The following is a 22502-nucleotide window of genomic DNA, read 5'->3' as shown; positions in this document are numbered from 1 at the left end:
TAGGAATATCATATAGATGGTAAAATGCTAACCAAAATTTGGCTAATCGTCATCTCAAAATTATACATAGAAAATTGGCTTTAAATTATCTAAAATAACATATGTCTACACGTGTAGTTTAGTGATCCGTGTTGAGTTTTACCCGCAAACTATACAGCAATATTTTGCAATTTAATTTTGTCCGTAAAACCGAATGCTTCGAAAATTTGCATTTATTATCGTAAACATGGTAAATTGTTTAGCAAAAAGTTGACGACTTGAACTCATTTGGAACACATTTCTTTACGTTTACTTTAACATTACATACAGATCTTTATTGCAACTTATAGGGGTTCTCATTAAAAAAAATAAAATTTGCAAAATCAAATTTTACAATTTTTCGAAAAAGCTGGATATGATTTATTGTACTTCGACCAATATTATTATTACATGAGCAAAAAAAATATTTATGAAGTTTCAACTGAATTCAATCTTCTAAATCTCCCGTTTATACAAAAAAAAACTGCCATTCCAAATATCTAAATGAACTTATTTAGATTATTCGAAACAAAATATATTTACTTTTCTTCGAAAGTTTTTTAATGGAATATTAGCTTAAAATAAATCTACTAAGTAAATTGAATGAATGATTTTACACAATTTTTGAGAAAAGCATCTCTCAAATATCAGTCTTAAATTTCGGAACTAGTTGCACATCTTGAAATTTAAATACACTGCGTGTCAAAAAAAGTAGTACCACCCTGGAAGAGCAGAGAAAGTAGCAGAAAGCAGCGAGTACGAATTGTGGATATGCGTCAGGCAGGTTTCAGTTGTCGTGAAATTGACCGACTTTATTCCTACGTATTATACAAATTATTTAAACATATTCCTCCTGTCGTGTATTATTTTGTATCCATTCCAAGTAAGGATATGTTCTCGTATAACCTGAAGGATCTACACTTTCGCAACCATTCGCACTAACAAAACTGGCAACACCAACAAGAGCATAGTATTTTCCATAACTTTGAACTAGTGGACTTCCATTGTCACCCTTGAAACAACAAAAAAAAACTTTATACAGATCCAACAATTGCTTCTCTTCTTACAATGCAAGTTCCTTCGTTGTAATTTCCAGCAACACAAACCATGTTGTCAGTAATTTGATTACCATAGATGGTTCGACATTCTGCATTACTGATAGTCCTAATGTACAAAAATCTTAATTCGTTGCTTAGTTCTGGGTCAGCTTAAAATGTAAATTAGAAATTAATGCATTCGTTGTAACACATAGCCACGAAATGAACTTACAATCACTAGTTTGTCCCCAACCCAGTACATACACCGGTGCATTGTCTTGTAAACTAAATTCCGGTGGAAAAACGGGGTTCAAATAAACTAAAAATAAAAATATAACACCCATATTCTTATTGCTTCTTTAAATACTTACTAGTATAGTTAATAGGCCTTCGAAATTTAATTAGTCCAATGTCATTTTCGATGGTGTCTGGATTAAAATCGGGATGCAAAATGTACGTAGATGTAGCTATCGTCATACGACCAGAGTCATCCGATTCCAGATGGTTTGAACCAAGTTGGATAGTAAATAGGACACCACTTTAAATTATGAACTTGTTTAGTGTTTCAAAACTAAATATACATGAAAAAATACTTGTAGACGCAATGACCTGCCGTGATGACCCAATCATTGCCAGTCAATGCTCCTCCACAAAAAAATTTACTGTCAGTGGTTTGAACGTGAACAGCTGCAGCGAAAGGAAACTGACCAGCAAATGCTTCTTGACCACCGATTATCCGTGCTCCTAAAAAATTCATTTTTTTTTTTTTTGTTAAATTAAAGTCAAATTTGCCATACCATAATGTCGTTCCGCTGCAGCTTCTACCTAAAATTGCAAAACAATCAGTGTAAAGTATCCATAATTAGTGTAATTACTAATCACCTTGTAGATGTAAATAATAACACTTGCATAGAAGCAAATTAACCCATGACGATCCATTTTGCGCAGTGGATTACATAGTAGAGATCCGATCTGGTTTTATAGAACAATATTTCAATAAAAATATTTGATAAATCCATTTATCAGACTTTATAGACACCGTTTACATTTATTATTGCAGAAATGAACAGACTGACATTTTATAAAATTTAGTATTTCTTAAAAAGACATTTTTCAAATTGTGTTGTAGAAGTTGTCTTTGTTATTTACATAACTCTAGCTGTTAAACAATAACATGTTTTAAATATAATCCAACTAATAACACGTGTCCGGTCGTTAAACCCACACAAACACCCTTGAAGGGATGAACTCAACACGCCGTTATAACAACTTTCCTGATCATACTCCCCATAAAAAAATAGTTAAAAATTTATCAAACCTGTCATGCAACAATAGATCTTCTAATTACAGTTTAATAAATTCCCTTTAACTAAGTTCATAACACTTACGAAAAAACCAGTTTAAAAAATCCAAACACCGATCCGAGTCGACAGTTGACCAACATTAAAAATTAAAATTTTAATTAATGGGTCGGTGTTTCAAAGTATAGCACAACTCAAAGGATCCCCTCTGTATTTTTCAATTTAATATCTTATTTAAAATTCTTAACAACCAGCATCAATAAAATCGTTCATCCTCTTTTGCTTATCAGTCCTCGAGTGACTGTGATGCCAGAAGGTCCTACCATCTGAGTATCAAATTATCGATAGCACCCTCACTGATTTATTTTTTGCGTAATGACGTTTCAATACAGCGAAATCAAAAACGAACATCTTCAATTCATTATCACATACTATAGCAGAAGCGGCTTACGCAGTTCCAGCGGCTTCATCCAGAAATTTATCTCAGTTTACGTCCTTTACCCTTTATTCCTCATTTTTTACACTTTAGTGATCCTCAATTTCCGCTACAAACATGACACCATTTTCGATTTCGTCGAAATTTTCAGCTCGGTTTCTTCGTTCGCAAACGTGAGTATAATTCGTTTCAAAAACACACACAAAAACCGCAAAGTTTTTAGTTGTTGTCACGAAAAACGGCTCTTGTAGTCGACGGCCACCTTTTCGATGATATCATTAAAGAAATTCCTCGGTTCTGGAAATACGATCTATGCGGAAAAAATGACGAAAAAAACAAATACAGCGCAAGGATGGCCCTATGTGTTAAATTTATTAAGTTTTTATGGATTAGTGGTGTTGTTTCTCTTACTTTTCATTCTTCGGCGCCGATTTTCGTAAAGGAGATGTCGTTGCCTCATGCTTGTTGGATTCCTGGGGATATTTTCGCGTTTCGAGTCATTATTTACACTTTGGAAGTAATTTTTTACATTGAAGTTGTTTTCCTGTTAGGGGTTTTTGACGGATTTTACTTGTTGATGTGCACGGAGCTGAAAATTCAGTTGGAATTGTTGGAAAAAGCAGTGAATGCGATTGAATTTAGAGCCGACGAAGATTTGACTAACGAAAATAAATGTTGGGAAAAATTGAAGGAGTGTAGTCGTTATCATAAGTTTTTATTAAGGTAAGCAATTTTAATGAATCTTAAAAGTACAACTAACGCCTTAATACAATATTTTAGTGTACACAGAAAACTCAATAAAGCGTTTTCTGGTTTCTTTGTTTGTCAATATTTTTTTACCGTGGGTGGGACTTGTGTTCCACTGTTTGTCATATGTAATGAGTACGTAAAAATTACAATTATTAATATAGTAACACAATAATAATAAATCAATTATTATAGATCATCAAGTTTAACTCAAGTTGTGGAAGGAGCTTTTATTATCGTCTTGGCTAATGTTTTAATCGCAATGGTTTTTATCCCATCAAGTTTAGTAGAAATTGAAGTATGTTTATGGTTCCCAATAGATGTCGGTGTTTTACATACTCATATTAAAATTATTTTAGGCTGAGCAACTTTCATATGCAATATACAATATAGACTGGTACAATGCAAAGCTCCCGAAAAATCGCAAGTTCGTTTTATTTTGGCTGAGACAAACTCAAATTCCGTTAGAAATGACAGGAGCTGGGATATTAAAGATTAATCGACCGGTGATGCTTCAGGTAAAATCTGTTAATACTGATTAAATTTTCAGATCTTAAGTCTCCACATTCTAGATACAGCGTCTAGGATTTTCTGTCTCCTCTTTGTTGGCCGGACTTACATAATATTATAGTATAGTAGATGATGTAGCGACACAATATTACTAAAAATTGTTTTTATTGCTTGCAATTTGTAATTTTTTACCTAATTTTACTAAGCATTTTAAAGTGTAGTGTGTATTTGTATTTTTGCTCTGTAGTTATTAAATGTTGAAGTGGATTTGAGCTTTTAATTTCGTTTTCGTGTGATCTAAATCGAACGACGACTACTGTATACAGTAGAGATGACTACAATGAACAACAAAATACGTGATTCGGAATTATTTTTAAAAATTTTATTTTCAAAAAAAACGTCAAAGACTACTTAATGTTATAAAGAACATGTTAACATAATAATTTGATTGTTCATTACTAATATTACAAAATAAAAAAAGCAAGCATTACTTTCTCCAATTTTACGAAGATTAGTTTAACAACATAACTGACCTTTTTAGATTATAAATTGTAAACTTAGCTGGGTGTAAAAATTCTTTATAAATGAGTAGATTGTATTCATTGTAGCCATAAATATCATATCTGTAATCTTTTTAATACTACATAAGAGTAAAAACTAGTTTTATTCAGAATATCAGTAGCGTTTTTTCAACAAAATGAAAAAGTTTTACAGTACTCTACCCTACGTTGTTTTCATTTTGTGCTCAACTTTAACTATAAAAGTAAGAAATGTTTCTGAAAAAGGTAACAAAAATCAATAAAACTAATGCTTCTAGGGAGCGGCAAATTTTCAAAAACGAGCTAATGGTAAGTTTGTTGTAAAGTAAGTTATAATATTTCTGTAAATAATATTCAGGGCCAAGAATAATTGGAGGTGATTTCGCTAATGCGGCGCAATTCCCTTTTGCTGCAGCCATTTACGTCCATACCAACGACAGCCAATTTTTTTGTGGTGGAACTTTAACAGCTAACCAGTGGGTCCTCACGGCTGGGCACTGTGTCTACAAGTTAAATGATTTTTTAATTTTAAAAAGTGTATCTCTAAGTTGAAATTGTAGCGCCATTCTTTTCACAATTCAACTGGGATCGAACGATTTAGTATCAGATGACTCCAACCGTGTGACTGTTTCGAGTTCTACGTATGTTCTACATCCAGATTTTAACCCAGAAACTATTGAAAATGATATTGGTTTGATTAAACTAAGAATGGAGGTTGAGTACAGTAGTAGGTTTTTCGTTTTTTTTTTTGTATTTGAGCTGAAATTTCTACTTTTCTGTTTTGTTGTAGTTTATTTACAACCAATTCATCCATTAGAATCGGAGTTATGGCAAGATGCACATGTGTATATTCCAGGTTGGGGACAAACCAGCGACTGTACGTATTCTGACAATTGAATATATTCTGATCCAATTTTTATTTCTTTAAAGTTGATTCTGCACTTACTAACGAACTAAGGTATGTATATATTACGACTATTACGAACGAGGAATGTCAAATAACTTATGGAAATCAAATTACTGATAATATGATTTGCGCTATCGGAAATTATAACGAAGGGACATGTAATGTAAGTCCACTTTGTTAAAGAAATATTTTTCGTATTTATGAGAGTATTTCAGGGAGACAACGGTGGGGCATTAGCTGTACAAAATGGGAGAACATATGCTGTTGTAGGTGTTGCAAGTTTTGTTAGTTCCGATGGTTGTGAAAGCACTCATCCTTCTGGCTTTACTAGAACGGCACCTTATTATCAATGGATTACAAATATCACCAGCCAAATTGATTAAATAGTTGGATTCTTGTCACAACATTGTATAATAAAAACTTTAGACATTCAGCGATTTTTTCATTCGCACGATCTTGATTTTACATTTATAGCGACTTTATAAATTCGAGTCAGTCGCAAATCCTGTCAATTTGGACAAGTTGGTTTAGGCATTTTCAACAAGATGGTGCTACGGCTCATCGGTCATAGTTATTGATTCTTTGTATATTGTTTACAGTGTCGGTAAGATTGAGATATCAAAACACAGTAATTTCAAAAATTTGGTAAATTTGACGAATTCCTGAGCAACCTACGACTTATAAATCACTAGGACTTAATAAAATTCTCTCTATCATTCCAAACTCATAAAAGGATTTAAGAATTTTTTACGATGTGTATAAATTCATTTCCCGTGCGTAGTTGCCCAAGTTAGTCAAAAATAAAAACTACGTAAAATGAAGCATTTTATGTTTACTGTGTCTTTTTTTATCACAGCTTTATGCCTTTATGCATATGGAGTAAGTACAATTAAAAATAATTAAAACACATAAGCAGAAATCACAATTTACATATTGTTACGATTGACGGACGAATAATAAATCGGGCGTTGGTGAAACTCAAATATTTATTTCTTTAGCTCGAATTACAACACTATCTATTGCAACGAATATGTACAGAAATTAATCCGGCGCTCTTGACTGTCTTCACTGACTGAATGAATCCATTACCTACGGTCGCCTCTATTTAAACCCATAGTCTCTGATCGAGATCCTTCACGAACATCCATCGCGACTCCGCTTCGAGACTCCCCTGGACGCCGCTTCGAGACGCTCCAGACCTGTCTTTATGCGCCCGCCTCTCGGCCGTCAACAGCGATGATTCACCCATCAGCGCCGTGCGTACGTCCAGAAGGCTCTCGACCGCCATAGGCGTCGTACTGGGGCGGCGTAAGGGTGTATTTCGTAACAATATTCTTTCTGTATTTGTTAGAAACCTTCGTCTCGGATTATTGGGGGTGAGGTTGCACGAACGGGTCAATTTAGATTTGCAGCAGCCATTCATGTGCAGACCAGTGACAATAGATTCTTTTGTGGTGGTGCCCTTACTGGAAATCAGTGGATTATAACTTCGGGATACTGTGTGCACAAGTGATTACTCGTTTTCTAGCATGATATTTAAACCAGTAAAATTCTTTTTAGTGCGGAACTCTTCACAATTCAACTTGGTTCAAACACCCTAGAAGGTGACGACCCAAATCGTGAAACTGTTGCTACTTCCACTTATTATTTGCACCCTGATTTTAATCCAGACACACTTGATAATGACATCGCCGTCATCGAACTTCGATTGCCCGTTATGCTTAATGGTAATTTTTAAAAAATTGGAGGGTTTTTAATTAGTGATTTTTTTATTGGAATAGGCTATATCCAACCAATTTTTGTCTCAACTTTGAACTATTTGAATAACACTGAAGCTATATGCTTAGGATTTGGACAAATAAGCGATGGTAGTCCTTGTCTTAACTAATAATTGACCTGTAAAAAGCACATGTGTAATAATTTTAGATGACCCGGAACTTTCTAATGAACTTAGATACACAGATACCACAACGCTAAGCAACGAAGAATGTCGTCTGTATACTATGGAAGTCAAATTACGGACAGTATGATTTGTGCTGCTGGGAATTATAACGAAGGAACTTGTATTGTGAGTATTTTAGGTGGTAATAAAATCAGAAATATGTGATTTTATGTTGTTTGAAAGGGTGACACTGGGGGACCATTAATAATAACTGGTGGTAGAAACTCACTGCTGATTGGAGTTGCAAGCTTCATTAGTGGAAATGGTTGCGAAAGCACAGATCCTTCCGGTTATACAAGAATTTATCAATACGCAGACTGAATTCACAATATAACTGGTCGTTATGGATATTAAATCTTGGCTGTTATGTAAGAGCTTTTAACAAACATGTTAAGGGCACAAAGAAATAATCAATGTTACGTTTGTAACAAATAAATTTTACAAGTAATAAATTAAAAAACTTATGGTCATGTGTTTTTAATACAAACCTTGTTCTCGAACTTAAAAGCAAATACTACCGAGTTGGTATAATAAAAATCAACTCTGATCTAACCTACGTTGACTGGTCTATAATAACTAACCTTCATAGACTCATTAGGTAACTTCCCAATAATATTTTTCTGCTGATTTCTCTAATCCTAAAAAGAATTAAGTTTGCACTTGAACTATTTAGCACCACATTCACAACTTAGATAACTAACGAAAAGATTAATGAGTATTTAGTTAAGATTTAACAATAGTTTTCAACTTGGTGTTGACAACTGTAGCATTTCTGGAATGATTTCATCTTGTCCTGGTGCTCTGACAAGTTTCAGTTTGTTCATGACTTCGTTTATTTTTTCATCTGTTATTGGTAGCATATTATTTTTGTTTTTTTCAGTTATTATTCTATGCTATTATTGTAGCAGTTATTATAGTATTGATTCTATCTGTAATATTTTTCCTGTTTTGTCTTTTATAATTTTTAGTCCGAGTGATTTCTACTTCCCAAGCGTAAGCTAAAAAATTATAGTAATTGAGTCCATCGGCCTGCCACTTTCATATTTTTTTTATTTTATTGTACTAAAAGATTTTCTGTATATATAGTTGGCTTTCATCTTATGACTGACCGAATTCCTAACATAATTTATGTTTTCTCTGACTTTGAGTTACATGTCTGATGTCCACCATTGATTTTTCTTGGTGGGTCTATTTGCGTAATAGGAAAGATTTATAAAGAAGACAGTTGATTGTAGTTAGATTGATCGAGTGGTCTAAGGCATCGGTACGAGCCCCGATGCTCGAAAAGAGAGCGTGGGTTCGAATCCCACACCTGACAATTTTTTTTCACCGCTTTTTAATTTAAATATCAAATTTTTATTTCATATTTTATTGTTTTTGAATTAAGTGTGGTCAGGTTGGCCGAGGGGTCTAAGGCGTCGACTTTAAGCTCTGACTCTCGAAAGAGAACGTGGGTTCGTATCCCACACCTGACTGTTTTTTCCTCTACGTTTTGCTTCGTGTAATCATCATTCACCCGTTAGAAAAATACAGTTTGGCAATTTTGTTTAGCTTTTAAATGAAACACATTTTAATGTTATGTTATTTATTGAGGCAATATTGAATACAGTCAACTGTAAACATATCTAGCATTGTTTAATGAACAGAAACATTTTTTATTAATAGATATATGATTATCACATGCTGGGATTTCTCTGGTCAATTTCGCACAATCCTCTATGGCTTCTAGATTCACTATTTTTGGAGAGTATTTTCTTACCATTTCGATGAGTATTCAATGAAAATTTGTTTTACTCGGAGCCATCATTAAATCTCAACATATGGTGATAACACTGATAACACTTATAACTAGATATCTTGCTTGTTTCTTTATAATCGTATATGTCTTATATTTCATATCCTTCATCGTCTGTATCCTTTAAAATAAATTCTATATTGATTCTATATTTAACGTTGAGTCAGTAAATTTTTAGTAAATCGATAGAAGAGTTTCGCAGTCTTCGAGTTGCACAAACAATTTTTCATCGTATTTTGTGGATAAAAATTAGTTTGATCTCATTGGATCTGGGTAGGAGCCCCACTATATAAGTACTGTAACTGAAGGGAACAATTACTTTTGGTATCAAGTAGACCGGTTGTAATATTGACCATTGATCTTCCACACAAGAGCATAGGTTCGAAGCCCACACCTGACAGTTTTTTTTTCACTACTTTATAAATGAAATATCGAACAAAACAATTAAGTGTGGTCAGGTTGGCCGAGTGGTCTAAGGCATCGGCTCAGATTCCTGAAAGAGAACGTGGGTTCAAATTCCACACCTGACACCCAAAGGGTTACGCCTTCACTACGAGTTGTTGCTACCTGGGGGTGTGAAAAACGGAGACCCGTAGGTGTGTCTTCCATTGAAGCTGAATCATATATTCATGAGGGCAGAATTGAAATTTGACACTTAGAATCCACCGAAATGCCTGCAGACGCCTAAAGAAAAACATGCGAAGTTCTCAAAGCTGTTGGGCTCTGAGGGGAAAGTATTAAAGAAAAAAACTAATCTAGATAAAAATATATGCAATAAGTACATTTTTTGGTTTTTCATAGATATTCTCGGTTAATTTTTTTGAATCGTACGCTATAACGTTATAAACATAAAGAACCTTGTTTGTTCATAAATTTTTCTTGAATCATGTTGTTACGCATTAATTTTAAAAATTTTGTACATTTGACAAATTCCTGAATAACCCACAACTTATAAATCTCTAGGATTATAAAAAAATTATCTGTATCATCTCAGACTCATAAAACGAGTTGGCAAATTTTTTACGATGTGTACAAATCGATTTCATTCTCGTAGTTTCCCAAGTTTGTGAAAAATAGAAATTACGTAAAATGAACCACTTTATCTTTACCGTGTCTTTCCTTGTTTCAGCTTTATTTCTATATGCATATGGAGTAAGTACAATTAAGAATAGTTAAAAAATGTAAGCAGAAATCACAATTTACACATTCATTCTTTATTTATTTTTTAGAAATCTTCGTCTCGGATTATTGGGGGTGAGGTTGCACGAGCGGGTCAGTTTAGATTTGCAGCAACCATTCATGTGCAAACTAGTGACAGTAAATTCTTCTGTGGAGGTGCCCTTACTGGAAATCAGTGGATTATAACTTCGGGATACTGGGTATACAAGTAATCATTCGTTTTCTTGTATGATACTTATCCAATAACATTTTTTTTTAGTGCTGAACTTTTCACAGTTCAACTTGGTTCAAACACCCTAGAAGGTGACGATCCAAATCGTGTAACTGTTGCTACTTCCACCTATTATTTGCACCCTGATTTTAATCCAGACACACTTGAAAATGACATCGCCGTCATCGAACTTCGATTGCCCGTTACGTTAAATGGTAACTTTTTATAAAAGTAGAGAGTTGTTAATTAGTGTTTTAATTTTTTATGGCTATAGAGTATATCCAACCAATTTTTATCGCAAGCTACGACCATGTGAATAATATTCCGGCTACATCCTTAGGATTTGGACAAATAAGCGATTGTAAATCTTGACTTAAATAACTAACTTATAAAAAAGGAAATTTATACTTTTAGCTGATCCAGAACTTTCTAATGACCTTAGATATATAGCTACCACAACGCTGACGAACGAAGAGTGTCGTCTGTATTATGGAAGTCAAATTACGGACAATATGATTTGTGCTTCTGGGAATTATAATGAAGGAACTTGTATTGTGAGTATTCCAAGTGGTAATAAAGTCAGAAATATGTGGTTTTAAATTGTTTAAAAGGGTGATACTGGCGGACCATTAGTAATAACTGAAGGTGGTAGACACGTCATGATTTTTGGGGTTGCAAGCTTCATTAGTGGAAATGGTTGTGAGAGCACAGATCCTTCAGGTTACACAAGAATTTACCAATATGGAGAGTGGATTTACAATATAACTGGATATTATGGATAATAAATTTTCGATGTTATCAAATTGTTGATTGGGATGAATAAACGAATCACTGGCGTCACCCCTTTATTTTATGGAAAATTTATGCCTACCTCTAAAAGCGACAAGCATCCACCCATTAATTTTACTAATGAATAAACTAATTTTGGTTAATCAAAAAGAACAGAGAACCACGTAAACTAATTTACTGTGTAAAATTAAAACAAAGAAAAAAAGTGTGTAACAACTGCAGTGTCTCAAACATAAAAATCCATGACATCTACAATATTTCACTCATTAGTTCCTTAAACCGGGTGACTTTTAAATTTCTGCTCTAGTTACTCATGATGCTTAGGGTAACGGTGAAACGTGTTGCCTAACTTGAACTTGAAGTGTGTATTTTGGGTTGCCTAACAGCTAATTTCTTTACCGTTTTGGTAGCTTGCACGTGTCTTTTTGTTAGTTCTATAAGTTTTGTCAAAAAATGGAGAACCCTAATTCTTGTCCGGCATTCAAAATATGAAACAATTCATAATTTAGTTTGGTAACATCAACTTTGAATAACCCAACTTTTTCACAATGACGCTGAATATTCAGGCAACCCAAAATACACCTTTCAAGTTCAAGTTATGCAAAACGTTTCACTGCTGACGTAAGCGTTATGGGTAACTAGAGCAAAAATCTAAAAAATCACCTGTTATAACTTACATTTTACATAAGTAACAATTTTTTACTTCAAAGAAACATTTAGTTGAGTCCAGTCATTAAAGTTGAAAGAGAATAACCAATGCGTTGAACCTGAAAAATAATTAAGATAGGTGTACATGTAAAAATGAGGGATATCCTATGTTAGAGCTTCGTTTCGTTGTTCTTTTCAGAGATAATTAGACTTTGGACAATAAGTACATAGAAAGTATATCGATGTTCTCATATTTAAATTGCTGGAAAAAATCGGAATTTGTTTTTTGTTAAAAATGGCTCAAAAGTGAAAATGTGAAGTGATTTTTTTCAAATTTTAAGTTTTTACAAGTCACAGTTCTGAGGGATTCGCATTTTTGATACAAAAAAATAAAACATAAACGATGAAAACGGGTTTGGATTTTTTTAATTAAAAAAGAGATTGTTAAATTCCGCAGTATTTATAACAATAATTAAAAAAAATATTTGTATGTAACTTACGCGTAACAAAAGGGATCTATTTATCTGAAAAATACCAGCTCCTGACATCTGTACTGGTACTTGAGCCTGTGACAACCAAAAACGGACAAATTTTAGTATTTTTAAATCGTTTGAATTATACCAGTCAATAGAGTAAATTTGGTTGGCCAAAAGTTCACACTAAAACAAAAAATGCTATCCTCAATGTCACACAACAACAGATCTTACAGTAATTTCTACTTCATCAGCTGGAATAATAATTATCGTAAACATCATGTTTGCTATTGTGATGAAAAATACACTTTCAGAAATTTCGGCAAAATTTGAATATCTAAAATACATACATTATTTGTAAAAATCACCCATTTTCAAACATTTTCTGGTTTATTACTTGTCGAAAATAACAAAAAGGGGCACACTGTCCCTCCTATAGTAAAAAAGTATGCACAAACAAAATATCCAGAATAAATGGTATCCAGTTTTTTGTGCATCCTGAAAATAAACGCAATAATAACTAATAACGTACAGATCTAAAAAAACAAAACGTACTCTAACAAAAAGTTGTGATAGCTCTGGGAATATTTCAGTTTTTTAAAGCACATTTCTTGATACGTTTCTTCCACAGTGATCGTAGAAACCATATGACATAATAATTCAAACTGAATTTTAAGCTCAGTGCACATTAGAAGAAAAAAACCGTCAACCAGACCCAAGAGTGACACCACCTCCACGTAGAAAATTACTTCTAGTACATAAATGATATTTTTTATTATATTGTTATTCCCAGGAATCCAACAAGCGTGCGGCAAATCTAAGCTTTCAACAAACAGTGGAGCCAATGAATGTAGCACAATAGAAAAAGCTCCTGAAACCCACAAAAGTTTTATAATGAAAAGAGCGGATGACATTTTTTTGTGGAAGTTTTTCCCGTCACTGCTCCCAAATATGTGATATTTCCAAAATAGCACTCTCTTGTTGTTAAGATCTTCAAAGAGCGGTCCATATATTATAAACAAGGTTTTAGAAAGGACCATCTGAAATAAGAAAAGGTTAACGACGTTCGTTACAAGCAATTTGGTTATTACGTATCCAAAACTATTAACTGAAATAAAAACTTCAGCAATTTCGTTTACGTTTTGATGCTTGTAGTAAAAATTAATTAGTGCCATCATAAGTACAATGAGTAGCAATGGGTACAAAATGTAGAGAGATATAACCCTTGAAAATAAATTACTGGATACTTTGAGACCACTGAATTGGTACAATTTTAGCAAAAGTCGAAAATAATCTTCTTCCATGCTTCTTTTTCTTCTAAAAAAAGATATATACACAATTAAAAAAAAAAATGTTTACCTTGAGATTTGAATGTTCACTTGACACAGTAGACACTCAACTGAAGAAGACACAATTTGTTTCTTATTTAACTTTCAAACGTTAAATTATTCGGAAACAGATAAATCGATGCCTGAAAAAGACGCTGAATGTAAAGTATAACTTTGAGGTTAATAATTACAAAGTGTGACTATCTCAATTTAATAATTGATCAAAGGGTCGGCAAGTAAGCGAGCACGAAGTTGATTTTAAAATACGAAGCAGTTAATTTTTACTCGAATGTCGATTTAAGTGGTATTCATAAATACATATATTAAAACGACGAAGTCAGGAAAAAATTCTCATACTTGTGGGTCTTTTTGGTAAAATTTGAAAATATTTATACATTAAAAACACCGCGAAAAAAGATGACTCAAAATATCTGAATATGTTTTAGTAACTAACTAAAACTGATTGAAAGGCAAAAATTAAGAAAACATAGCATACTCAACACGAAGCAGAGGTGGATCGTAGAATTTGTAAGAAAATATGTGATGAAATAAAATATAAAAATGAAACAAATAATAATGCATTATTGAGACAAGGAAAAGTGATAATAATTGATGAGAAAGGCAAAGCTATTAGACATACGTTTTGTTTAAAAAAAATTAAAAGAATAGGTAGGGGAAAGTCCCCCTTATTGGACCAGTGCCTGAATTGAACCACCCTATTTTTTTTAAATCTAGAATAGTTGCCGACATCTAATGCATATTATTCGAAAGTATTTGGCGCCAAAGCAGTGTTGTGCAAAATTCCATTCTGTAGCGGTAAGTGTCTGCTTGTTAAATTGCAAAGAAATTTTGCTACCATTGTGATACAACTTTTCGCATGTTTTTGTAAGGATATGTAGCCTAAATTATTTCATAAATACAGTGCACAAAGACTACATTGGTCAAAGCGCAATAAAATTAAGAACCTAACCTAGAAATAAATATGTTTTATTTCGTTATAGCGTTTTAACGCAAGAAAATAGTAAATTTTGTACCAGCGCGTAAATTGGACCACCTTAGATTCTCCTTATTTGGACCGGTCTAATTAAAGGAACTCCCGATTTGACCAATCATGTCACAGTATCTAAGCGCGTAATTTTAGAACTTCGTATTACAATGCCCAATAATAAATTTTCTTGTTATAATCTATTAACTATGATTTTATACTAGATGGATGCGGAAAAACAAGCAAAAAAGAAGTATTATAAATGGAGCGAAGAAGACATGAATAACGCACTAACTGCTTTTCGTAAAAATCAACTAGGGTTGAACGAATGTTGTCGGCAATTTAATGTGCCAAAAGCCACATTTAAAAGACGTTTGTCAGATAGTAACAAACACATTAAGGGCAGTACGAAACGCGCCGGGGTGATTACAACGTTGCCTGCCGAATTAGAAGCTGATTTAGTGGAACACGTCCTTAGGTTAGAAGCTTGCTTTTTTGGAATCACCAGACGAGATGTGATGAACCCTGCATATCAATTGGTGGAGAAAAACAAAATATACCACAGATTTAACAATACTCTACAACGTGCTGGAAAAAAAATGGTATTACAATTTCATTAGAAGACATCCCGAACTATCACTTCGATTACCAGAAAAAACATCCATGGCTCGGGCGAAAGGTTTCAACAGAGAAAATGTTACAGACTTTTTTAACATATATGAACGTATTTTTTCACATTTTAAATAAAATTATGTTCATTTCATGCATTTTTACGAAGAAGGTCCAATTTAAGAACCGGTGGTCCAATTCAAGAATGTAGTGGTCCAATTTAGGAACCCAGTCTCCTATTTTGGACCACTTGCAGACCTTCAAAAATTATTTTTTTTAACCAATTTGAATGTTTCAAAAAATTCTAAAAAAATTACCAAACATTGAAAACATGTCAAAGTTAATGGCTCAACACTAGATAAGTTAATATCGTATTACATTTTGGTTTTAATTGAAAAAATGTCCCACTAGGTCCGAATGAGGGGACTTTCCCCTATATAAAATATGTAAATTCAAGTATATGTTTCAAGCTTTTATTATGTAAGTTTATAATAAGAATACAAACAATTTAATCAGTTTCATGAGTGATATTTACAATCCAGTGATAATACGGTGCCGTTCTAGTAAACCCAGAAGGATGAGTACTTTCGCAACCATCGGAACTAACAAAACTTCCAACACCCACAAGAGCGTAGGTTCTCCCATTTTGTACAGCCAGTGCTCCACCGTTGTCTCCCTGAAACATTCTCATAAATGAAAAAAATATTTGTGAAAAATAAACTTACATGACATGTTCCTTCGTTATAATTTCCAATAGCACAAATCATATTGTCAGTAATCTGATTTCCATATGTAATTCGACATTCCTCATTTGTAATAGTCGAAATGTATACATATCTTAGCTCGTTAGTAAGTGCAGAATCAACTTTGAAGAAATAATAATTATAACAATAAATTATATCTCTGATATATACCGAGACCTACAATCGCTAGTTTGTCCCCAACCTGGAATATACACGCGGGCATCATCCCACAACTCTCTCTCCATTGGATGAATTGGATGTATATAAACTATAATAAATCATAACAGGCAAATTCCAATACAAAAATTATAAAATCAGGAACATACTCGTGTACGTAACCTCCATTCGTAATTTAATCAAACCAAGATCATGTTCTATGGTATCCGGGTTAAAATCAGGATGTAGAATATATGTAGAACTGGAAACAGTCACACGGTTGGGGTCATCTGACTCTAAATCGTTCGATCCCAGTTGAATTGTGAAAAGAACAGAGCTACAATTTCAAAATAGCAACAATTTTTCTATTAAAGTTCAAAAAAATAACGAACTTGTAGACGCAATGGCCAGAAGTAAGAACCCACTGATTAGCTGTTAGAGTCCCACCACAAAAAAATTGGCTGTCGCTGGTTTGGACGTAAATGGCTGCAGCAAAAGCGAACTGACCTGCAAATGCAGGCTGACCACCGATTATCCGTGCTCCTAAATATTATTATTTATGGAAAAACCGTAAATTACCTTAAGAAAGGCTTACCATTGGGTTGCTTTGTAAGCACTGTTGCTTCCTAAAAATGTTATTTAGATCAACTTTGGGTACATTTCTGAGGAATATTTCTTACTGTTGAAGACAAAATTGTGCCACAAATGAAAAGAAAGGGTAAAACGCTGTAAAACTTTGTCATTGTGTTAAGAAAACGGTACTGATATTGAAAATAAAACCAGGTTAGTATTTAGCACTTATAGTATTACTAGGATTAGAGATAGGGCACCTATAATATTTATGGTTACAATGAGTACAATTTACTCGTTAATAAGAAATAATTTCGTACAACCAAATTTACAGTTTATAACCTAAAAAAGTTATTATTATTAATTTTTAGGGCGAACCCCAATTACTAAATATTTATGAAAAACGGGTACGTTATATACATATTTGATTAAATTTCGCTAAAATTCAGAGATTTGATAGTGTGCAGTTCAACTAAAAAAACGTTCAATCGTTGGGCATTATTACACATGTTAAACAAAGGTAAAAATTTTCGAACGATTTCTAAAAAAGTTGATACAGGAATCTTACACGAATTATTATAAAGTTTTTGACATTCCGCTTCTACTCGTTTTAATATTTGACATTTATACATTAAAAATTATATAATTTTAAAATTACGTTTTTTGGTTTAAAATTAAATGGCAGAGATTGAAATGACGTCACAAAACTTTTCACGAGGATGAACAGAAAAAATCAAAGACAATCAGATGGCAATGGGAGATAGAGACTTTACAAAGTTACTTTACTATTACAGTGTTTCTTGAAATGTCTTCAATTATTTAATTTATTACAAATATCAAGTTCATTATCTTTTTTATAAACTTATTTAGATCGAATATTTAATATCCATAACGATTAGTGACGTTGCTGAGCCAGTTATAATATGGAAGTACTCTTGTATAGCCTGACGGATCTGTACTTTCGCAGCCATTAGCACTGATGAAACTTGCCACCCCCATCAAATAATGATATTTACCAACTCTGCTTACAAGCGGTCCTCCATTATCACCCTTTAATACCAGATTAAACACAAATTCAATTTTTGAAAATACTCACAATGCAAGTTCCTTCGTTGTAGTTTCCACTAGCACAAATCATACTATCCACAATTTGATTTCCATAAAACAACCGACATTCTTCGTTAGTTAAAGTGACGGTAGATACATATCTAAGCTCGTTAGAAAGCTCTGGATCCGCTGAAACCGATTTTTAAACTTTCTAAATACACAAATTTGGAGCCTACTTACAGTCGCTTGTTTGTCCAAACCCTAAGGATATGGCGTCAGTGTTATTCTGATAGTCCATTGATGATGGATAAATGGGTTGTATGTACCCTGGAATACTACCACCATAGTAAAAAATTGATCACGAAAAGTACAATTTACCGCTCAGCATAACAGGCATTCGAAGTTGAATGACTGCAATATCGTTCTCGAGCGTGTTAGGGTTGAAATCAGGGTGCAGGTGGTAAGTAGACGTGGCCAAGGTTTCGCGATTTGGATCTTCGCCTTCGAGACTGTTGGATCCGAGTATCACTGTGAAAAGTTCGGCACTAAACTCAAAGGGTGGTATGGCGCAATTATAGAAAAAATATTACTTGTATACGCAAGTTCCTGAAGTTATAATATACTGGTTTCCGGTTAGGGCGCCACCACAGAAAAATCTGCTGTCGGCGGTGTGTACGTGAATGGCTGCTGTAAATGTAAACTGGGATGCACCGGCGACTTCACCTCCAATTATCCGAGTTGAAACATTCTGCGCAAAAATTTTGATCACTTTTTTGAATAAAATAGAAAACAATACTTACTCCATTTGCATGGTAGGACAAGGTTGAAAAAATTAAAAGACAAATAAATGTAGAAACTTCCATTTTCGATAATTTTTGACTTTTTAAATGAACTGCTTTTATAAAAACTGGAAGCAATGTGTATTATGAAATAATTGACTAAGTGATTATTTCGTAAATCCTTTTATGATTTTAAGATGATAGAAGTAGTTCCTCTGACGTAATATCAGCTGAATTCCTTGATAATTGTTTATTGGGATGGAACATTTCTAGACTTTTGTAAAGAAATTTGTAAAAACAAAAGGTAATGGAGTTGCAAAAAGCGATAGTTACTTGAAGACACGTTTAAAATAACATTTCAATTTTATTTTAAAACTCAACTCGAGCCAAACTATTTTAACGAAATCAATTAAGCAACATTGTTTACGCATTGGAATATTTTTATCATTTTTATTGCCGCTGCAAAAGATATTTTGCTAATCCCTAAAATTTCGGTAGAAGATGGTATCTTTTTTGATAACCTTATAACTAAGTTATTATTTTTGATTGTTTTATTTACACTTAATACCGTTTAACTATTGCTAAAAATAAAGTAAATTATTATTATTATTACGTTTTTTTTTTCATAATTTATAACTTTGTAAATATTGAATGAACTCTCATAAAAAAAGTTTCATTTTCGGTGCCTTTTCATGGTAATTATCACTTTATTATTATTATTGTCTACTTATTTTTCAAGAATTATGATTTTTTCTTATGTTAAATAAATAGCTGTTTATCTTAATTTGTTTCTAAGTTATGTTTTCCGGGTATTTCATCTGCTATCAGCTTTGGAACACTCCTGGACATTAAACCTGTCGCACCTATAAATACTGGGACAACTGATTGAATAATATTTGATCTTCCATACCGACTCCTTTTGAATAATGTTATAGTCTGACGGGATTGCTTGTCGTCCCACTTTTCCTAATTTCTTCTATTTCTTCATTTATTATTCTTTTCTACATATCTCTGAGTCTCTTTGTTTTGGATTTTCATGTACGAATTCATCTTTTCTCGACGTTTCATAATCCCTAGAGTACGAAAACTAGGCTCCGTCTATCTGTCTGTCGTCTGTCTGTTGATTTTAATTTAAGGTACGGCAGTTGAGCCAGAAAAAACAAGGCTGACTGGAGACGAATTACAGTGTGAGGACGTATCACAAGCAAAACGAAGCGTTTCCTCCTAGGGTCCATATGCACTAACCAATTACAACACTACCAACTAGACACCCTGATTCATTAACTGCGGAAATTCGGTACTGCAGATAAACCTTCACATGAAGAATGACAATGAGAAAAAAAACTCTACATTTGGGTACGGACGCGATACTCTACTAACCCCAAGTAGCAGTTAAAATCTCCCGAATTTTGACAACAGCAAAATAAATGTTACAATTACAAAGAAAGAAGTAAAATTTAATTAGGCCAACTTATTAAGAGAGAGAGTGGTGTCGAATGCGATTATTTTTTCTTGAAACAAATGCCTTTTACAAGGTTTACAAGGACGTTATTTTTACTATTACAGCAAAATAGCAAGTGGCCTCCGATAACTGTGTTATTTTTGAAATTCTGTTATTTTCAACTTTTAAAAACTGAGTTCACTAAAAAATAGCATAAGTAAAAAAAATGTTTTCCATGCCTATACACTCACTGGAAAATTACCACTTTTCTTTACTTATTAAACAATCCACAAAAATTCTATTTTTACTTCCCGAGCGTAACTTACATTTTTTCTCGACGTGTCATGATCTGTAGAGCACGAGAAAAATGGTCTCCCGTTTCCGCCTGTCAATCTATCTATCAGTCTGTATCCATTTTTTTAGACAAGTAATTTCCGAAATTCCGAAACTACTGGACAAATTGTTGTCACATTTTGAACGTATATTAGGAATATCATGTGAATGGTTAAACGCTAACTAAAATTTGACTAATCGTCCCCAACCAATGTGTTGACGTCATTTCCAAAATTTATAATAGTAAGTTTTTTTAAATTTTATAAAATAAGATACTCCTGCAAAAAATTCAAAAACTGCACAACAATATTTGGCAATATCACTTTAAAACTCCAAAACCGAATGCTCTGAAAACTTGTAAATATTCTAAGGTTATTGCAAACATGGTAAAAGGTTAAGCAAAATTTATTCGTTTATCCCCTCTCAAAAAATGGATGACGTCATCTCAAAATTTTACCAAATAAATCCTTTCAAAAATGTGCAAAATATGATGAGTTTATACTTGTGATTTATCACTGCATTAAAAGTTTTTAAATTTCTTATGTAGAGCCACTCATAAAAATAAATGAATGAGTCAATTTATTTTATCGATTAAATCGGTAACGGCTCACTCCATTTTCCCGAAAATTTGGAAATACATTACTGATACAATTAGTATTACTAAGGGTTCTCATAAAAAAACGCATAATAAAAATTTTATAATTTTTCGAAAAAGTTGGATTTGAAAAAAATGTCGAAATAACTTTCGACCAATTTTTTAGTAATTAATATTATTAATAATAATAATAATAATATCATTACTTGGTCTTAGTACCCGTAATGATAGAAGTCTTGCCTGAATGCCGGTCATCAACTTCTATATGTTGTCTTCGGAGATATCACAAGTTGAGCAGAATTTATTAAAGTTGTTACACATCAGATGTACTGGAGATCGAACTAAAACATTCGTGCGAGAAGTGTTTACATAAAAAAAAATAGAACTTCTTGTACCTAATTTTGGAACGTGAAAGTTAATTTAAGACAATAAGTTTATACAATCAATTTTATTATTCAGTAAATTATGTAAGAATTTAATAGAAATGTAACGTGAAATCTGTCTACGAGAGTATTTTGACTAAAGCCTCTGTGGGGATAGAATCCATCTTCTTTGAACGCTAGATATTTTAAAAATTTTCGCTGAATCTTTTCAATCTGTTGTATATATACTTTATGGATAGGTGACCAAATTAAACAACCATACTCCAATTTAGATCTGATTAAACCATTATAAAGTGCAATTAAACACTGGATATTTGTGAAATATTTGCAGTTACGAAACAAGAAAGCAATGGCCACTATTGATGTTATGTGTCCGGAGAAATTTAACTCTGAATCAAACAGTGCTCCCAAATCTTTAATTGATGTTTTACGAATTAGAATGTTATTATTTATAGTATAAAAAAATATAATCGGACTTTTTGACTTGGTAAACGTAATAATGAAGCATTTATGAAAATTTAATTCTAATCGATTGTGCTTACACCAATCGACCAGAGTGTAAATGTCGTTTTGCTATAAATGACAATCGGAAATAGTAGTGATTTTATAATATAGCTTAAGATCGTCGGAAAATAGTAGTTTTCTGCAGTTAAGAAGCCCAGGTAAACCACCAATAAATAAGAGAAATAGTAAAGGACCCAAATTTAAGCCTTGTGGCACGCCAGAAGTTGGAATACATTTTTTTTTAAACTCGACATATTCGAGCCTGCTTCCAAATGTTGGGAAAGGTACTGGTTTTTAGAGAAAGATTGAATAACATATGAAGTGGTCTGACAAACACTGAAGGACAGTCTTTGACTATAAAACTTGGACTTTGGTCTACACCGGGTGTTAATTTGTTATTTAGCTTTAAGATTGCCTCTATTATGTCTTCTTCAGAGATAGATTTTATATTTACGTATTCCAAGGAAGTAGGACCAGTATTAAAGTTTCCATTGTCC

At 33.0% G+C, this 22502-nt stretch overlaps 7 protein-coding genes across 7 annotated transcripts; 4 read left to right on the top strand and 3 right to left on the bottom strand.

Moving 5' to 3' along the window:
• Positions 1 to 815: 815 nt before the first annotated feature.
• On the bottom strand, positions 816 to 2016 carry LOC135130368 (brachyurin-like). The gene is made up of 7 exons (XM_064057736.1): positions 1938 to 2016; positions 1853 to 1880; positions 1649 to 1799; positions 1427 to 1593; positions 1288 to 1374; positions 1086 to 1225; positions 816 to 1030 (listed from the first exon to the last, which is right to left on the bottom strand). The coding sequence occupies exons 1-7, from the start codon at positions 1992 to 1994 to the stop codon at positions 857 to 859; spliced, it is 804 nt and encodes a 267-aa protein (XP_063913806.1). The 5' UTR covers positions 1995 to 2016; the 3' UTR covers positions 816 to 856.
• Positions 2017 to 2731: 715 nt separating this feature from the next.
• Positions 2732 to 4162, top strand: LOC135129867 (odorant receptor Or2-like). Its single transcript, XM_064057137.1, has 5 exons — positions 2732 to 2965; positions 3016 to 3515; positions 3735 to 3837; positions 3899 to 4057; positions 4112 to 4162. Exons 1-5 carry the CDS (start codon positions 2732 to 2734, stop codon positions 4160 to 4162), a joined length of 1047 nt encoding a protein of 348 aa, XP_063913207.1.
• Positions 4163 to 4715: 553 nt separating this feature from the next.
• Positions 4716 to 5928, top strand: LOC135130496 (brachyurin-like). Its single transcript, XM_064057894.1, has 7 exons — positions 4716 to 4812; positions 4867 to 4897; positions 4947 to 5097; positions 5149 to 5315; positions 5379 to 5465; positions 5519 to 5658; positions 5711 to 5928. Exons 1-7 carry the CDS (start codon positions 4747 to 4749, stop codon positions 5876 to 5878), a joined length of 810 nt encoding a protein of 269 aa, XP_063913964.1. The 5' UTR covers positions 4716 to 4746; the 3' UTR covers positions 5879 to 5928.
• A 330-nt stretch (positions 5929 to 6258) lies between these two features.
• LOC135130138 (chymotrypsin BII-like) lies at positions 6259 to 7905 on the top strand. The gene is made up of 6 exons (XM_064057470.1): positions 6259 to 6374; positions 6847 to 7004; positions 7056 to 7222; positions 7277 to 7363; positions 7422 to 7563; positions 7621 to 7905. Exons 1-5 carry the CDS (start codon positions 6312 to 6314, stop codon positions 7523 to 7525), a joined length of 579 nt encoding a protein of 192 aa, XP_063913540.1. The 5' UTR covers positions 6259 to 6311; the 3' UTR covers positions 7526 to 7563; positions 7621 to 7905.
• Positions 7906 to 10254: 2349 nt separating this feature from the next.
• On the top strand, positions 10255 to 11462 carry LOC135130137 (brachyurin-like). Its single transcript, XM_064057469.1, has 6 exons — positions 10255 to 10384; positions 10462 to 10619; positions 10671 to 10837; positions 10897 to 10983; positions 11037 to 11176; positions 11234 to 11462. Exons 1-6 carry the CDS (start codon positions 10322 to 10324, stop codon positions 11402 to 11404), a joined length of 786 nt encoding a protein of 261 aa, XP_063913539.1. The 5' UTR covers positions 10255 to 10321; the 3' UTR covers positions 11405 to 11462.
• Positions 11463 to 15913: 4451 nt separating this feature from the next.
• Positions 15914 to 17134, bottom strand: LOC135130652 (brachyurin-like). Its single transcript, XM_064058078.1, has 7 exons — positions 17034 to 17134; positions 16949 to 16979; positions 16746 to 16896; positions 16524 to 16690; positions 16379 to 16465; positions 16180 to 16319; positions 15914 to 16130 (listed from the first exon to the last, which is right to left on the bottom strand). The coding sequence occupies exons 1-7, from the start codon at positions 17094 to 17096 to the stop codon at positions 15963 to 15965; spliced, it is 807 nt and encodes a 268-aa protein (XP_063914148.1). The 5' UTR covers positions 17097 to 17134; the 3' UTR covers positions 15914 to 15962.
• Positions 17135 to 17733: 599 nt separating this feature from the next.
• Positions 17734 to 18958, bottom strand: LOC135130120 (brachyurin-like). Its single transcript, XM_064057451.1, has 6 exons — positions 18771 to 18958; positions 18561 to 18718; positions 18349 to 18515; positions 18211 to 18297; positions 18020 to 18159; positions 17734 to 17973 (listed from the first exon to the last, which is right to left on the bottom strand). The coding sequence occupies exons 1-6, from the start codon at positions 18831 to 18833 to the stop codon at positions 17803 to 17805; spliced, it is 786 nt and encodes a 261-aa protein (XP_063913521.1). The 5' UTR covers positions 18834 to 18958; the 3' UTR covers positions 17734 to 17802.
• Positions 18959 to 22502: the final 3544 nt, after the last annotated feature.

The sequence above is a fragment of the Zophobas morio genome, unplaced genomic scaffold (genome assembly GCF_036711695.1).
Source record: "Zophobas morio isolate AGI-343-1 ecotype UQ-CSIRO unplaced genomic scaffold, CSIRO_AGI_Zmor_V1 ptg000017l, whole genome shotgun sequence".
NCBI lineage: Eukaryota > Metazoa > Arthropoda > Insecta > Coleoptera > Tenebrionidae > Zophobas > Zophobas morio.
Note: the sequence above shows the minus strand (reverse complement) of the source record. Positions and strands in the feature narration are given on the sequence as shown.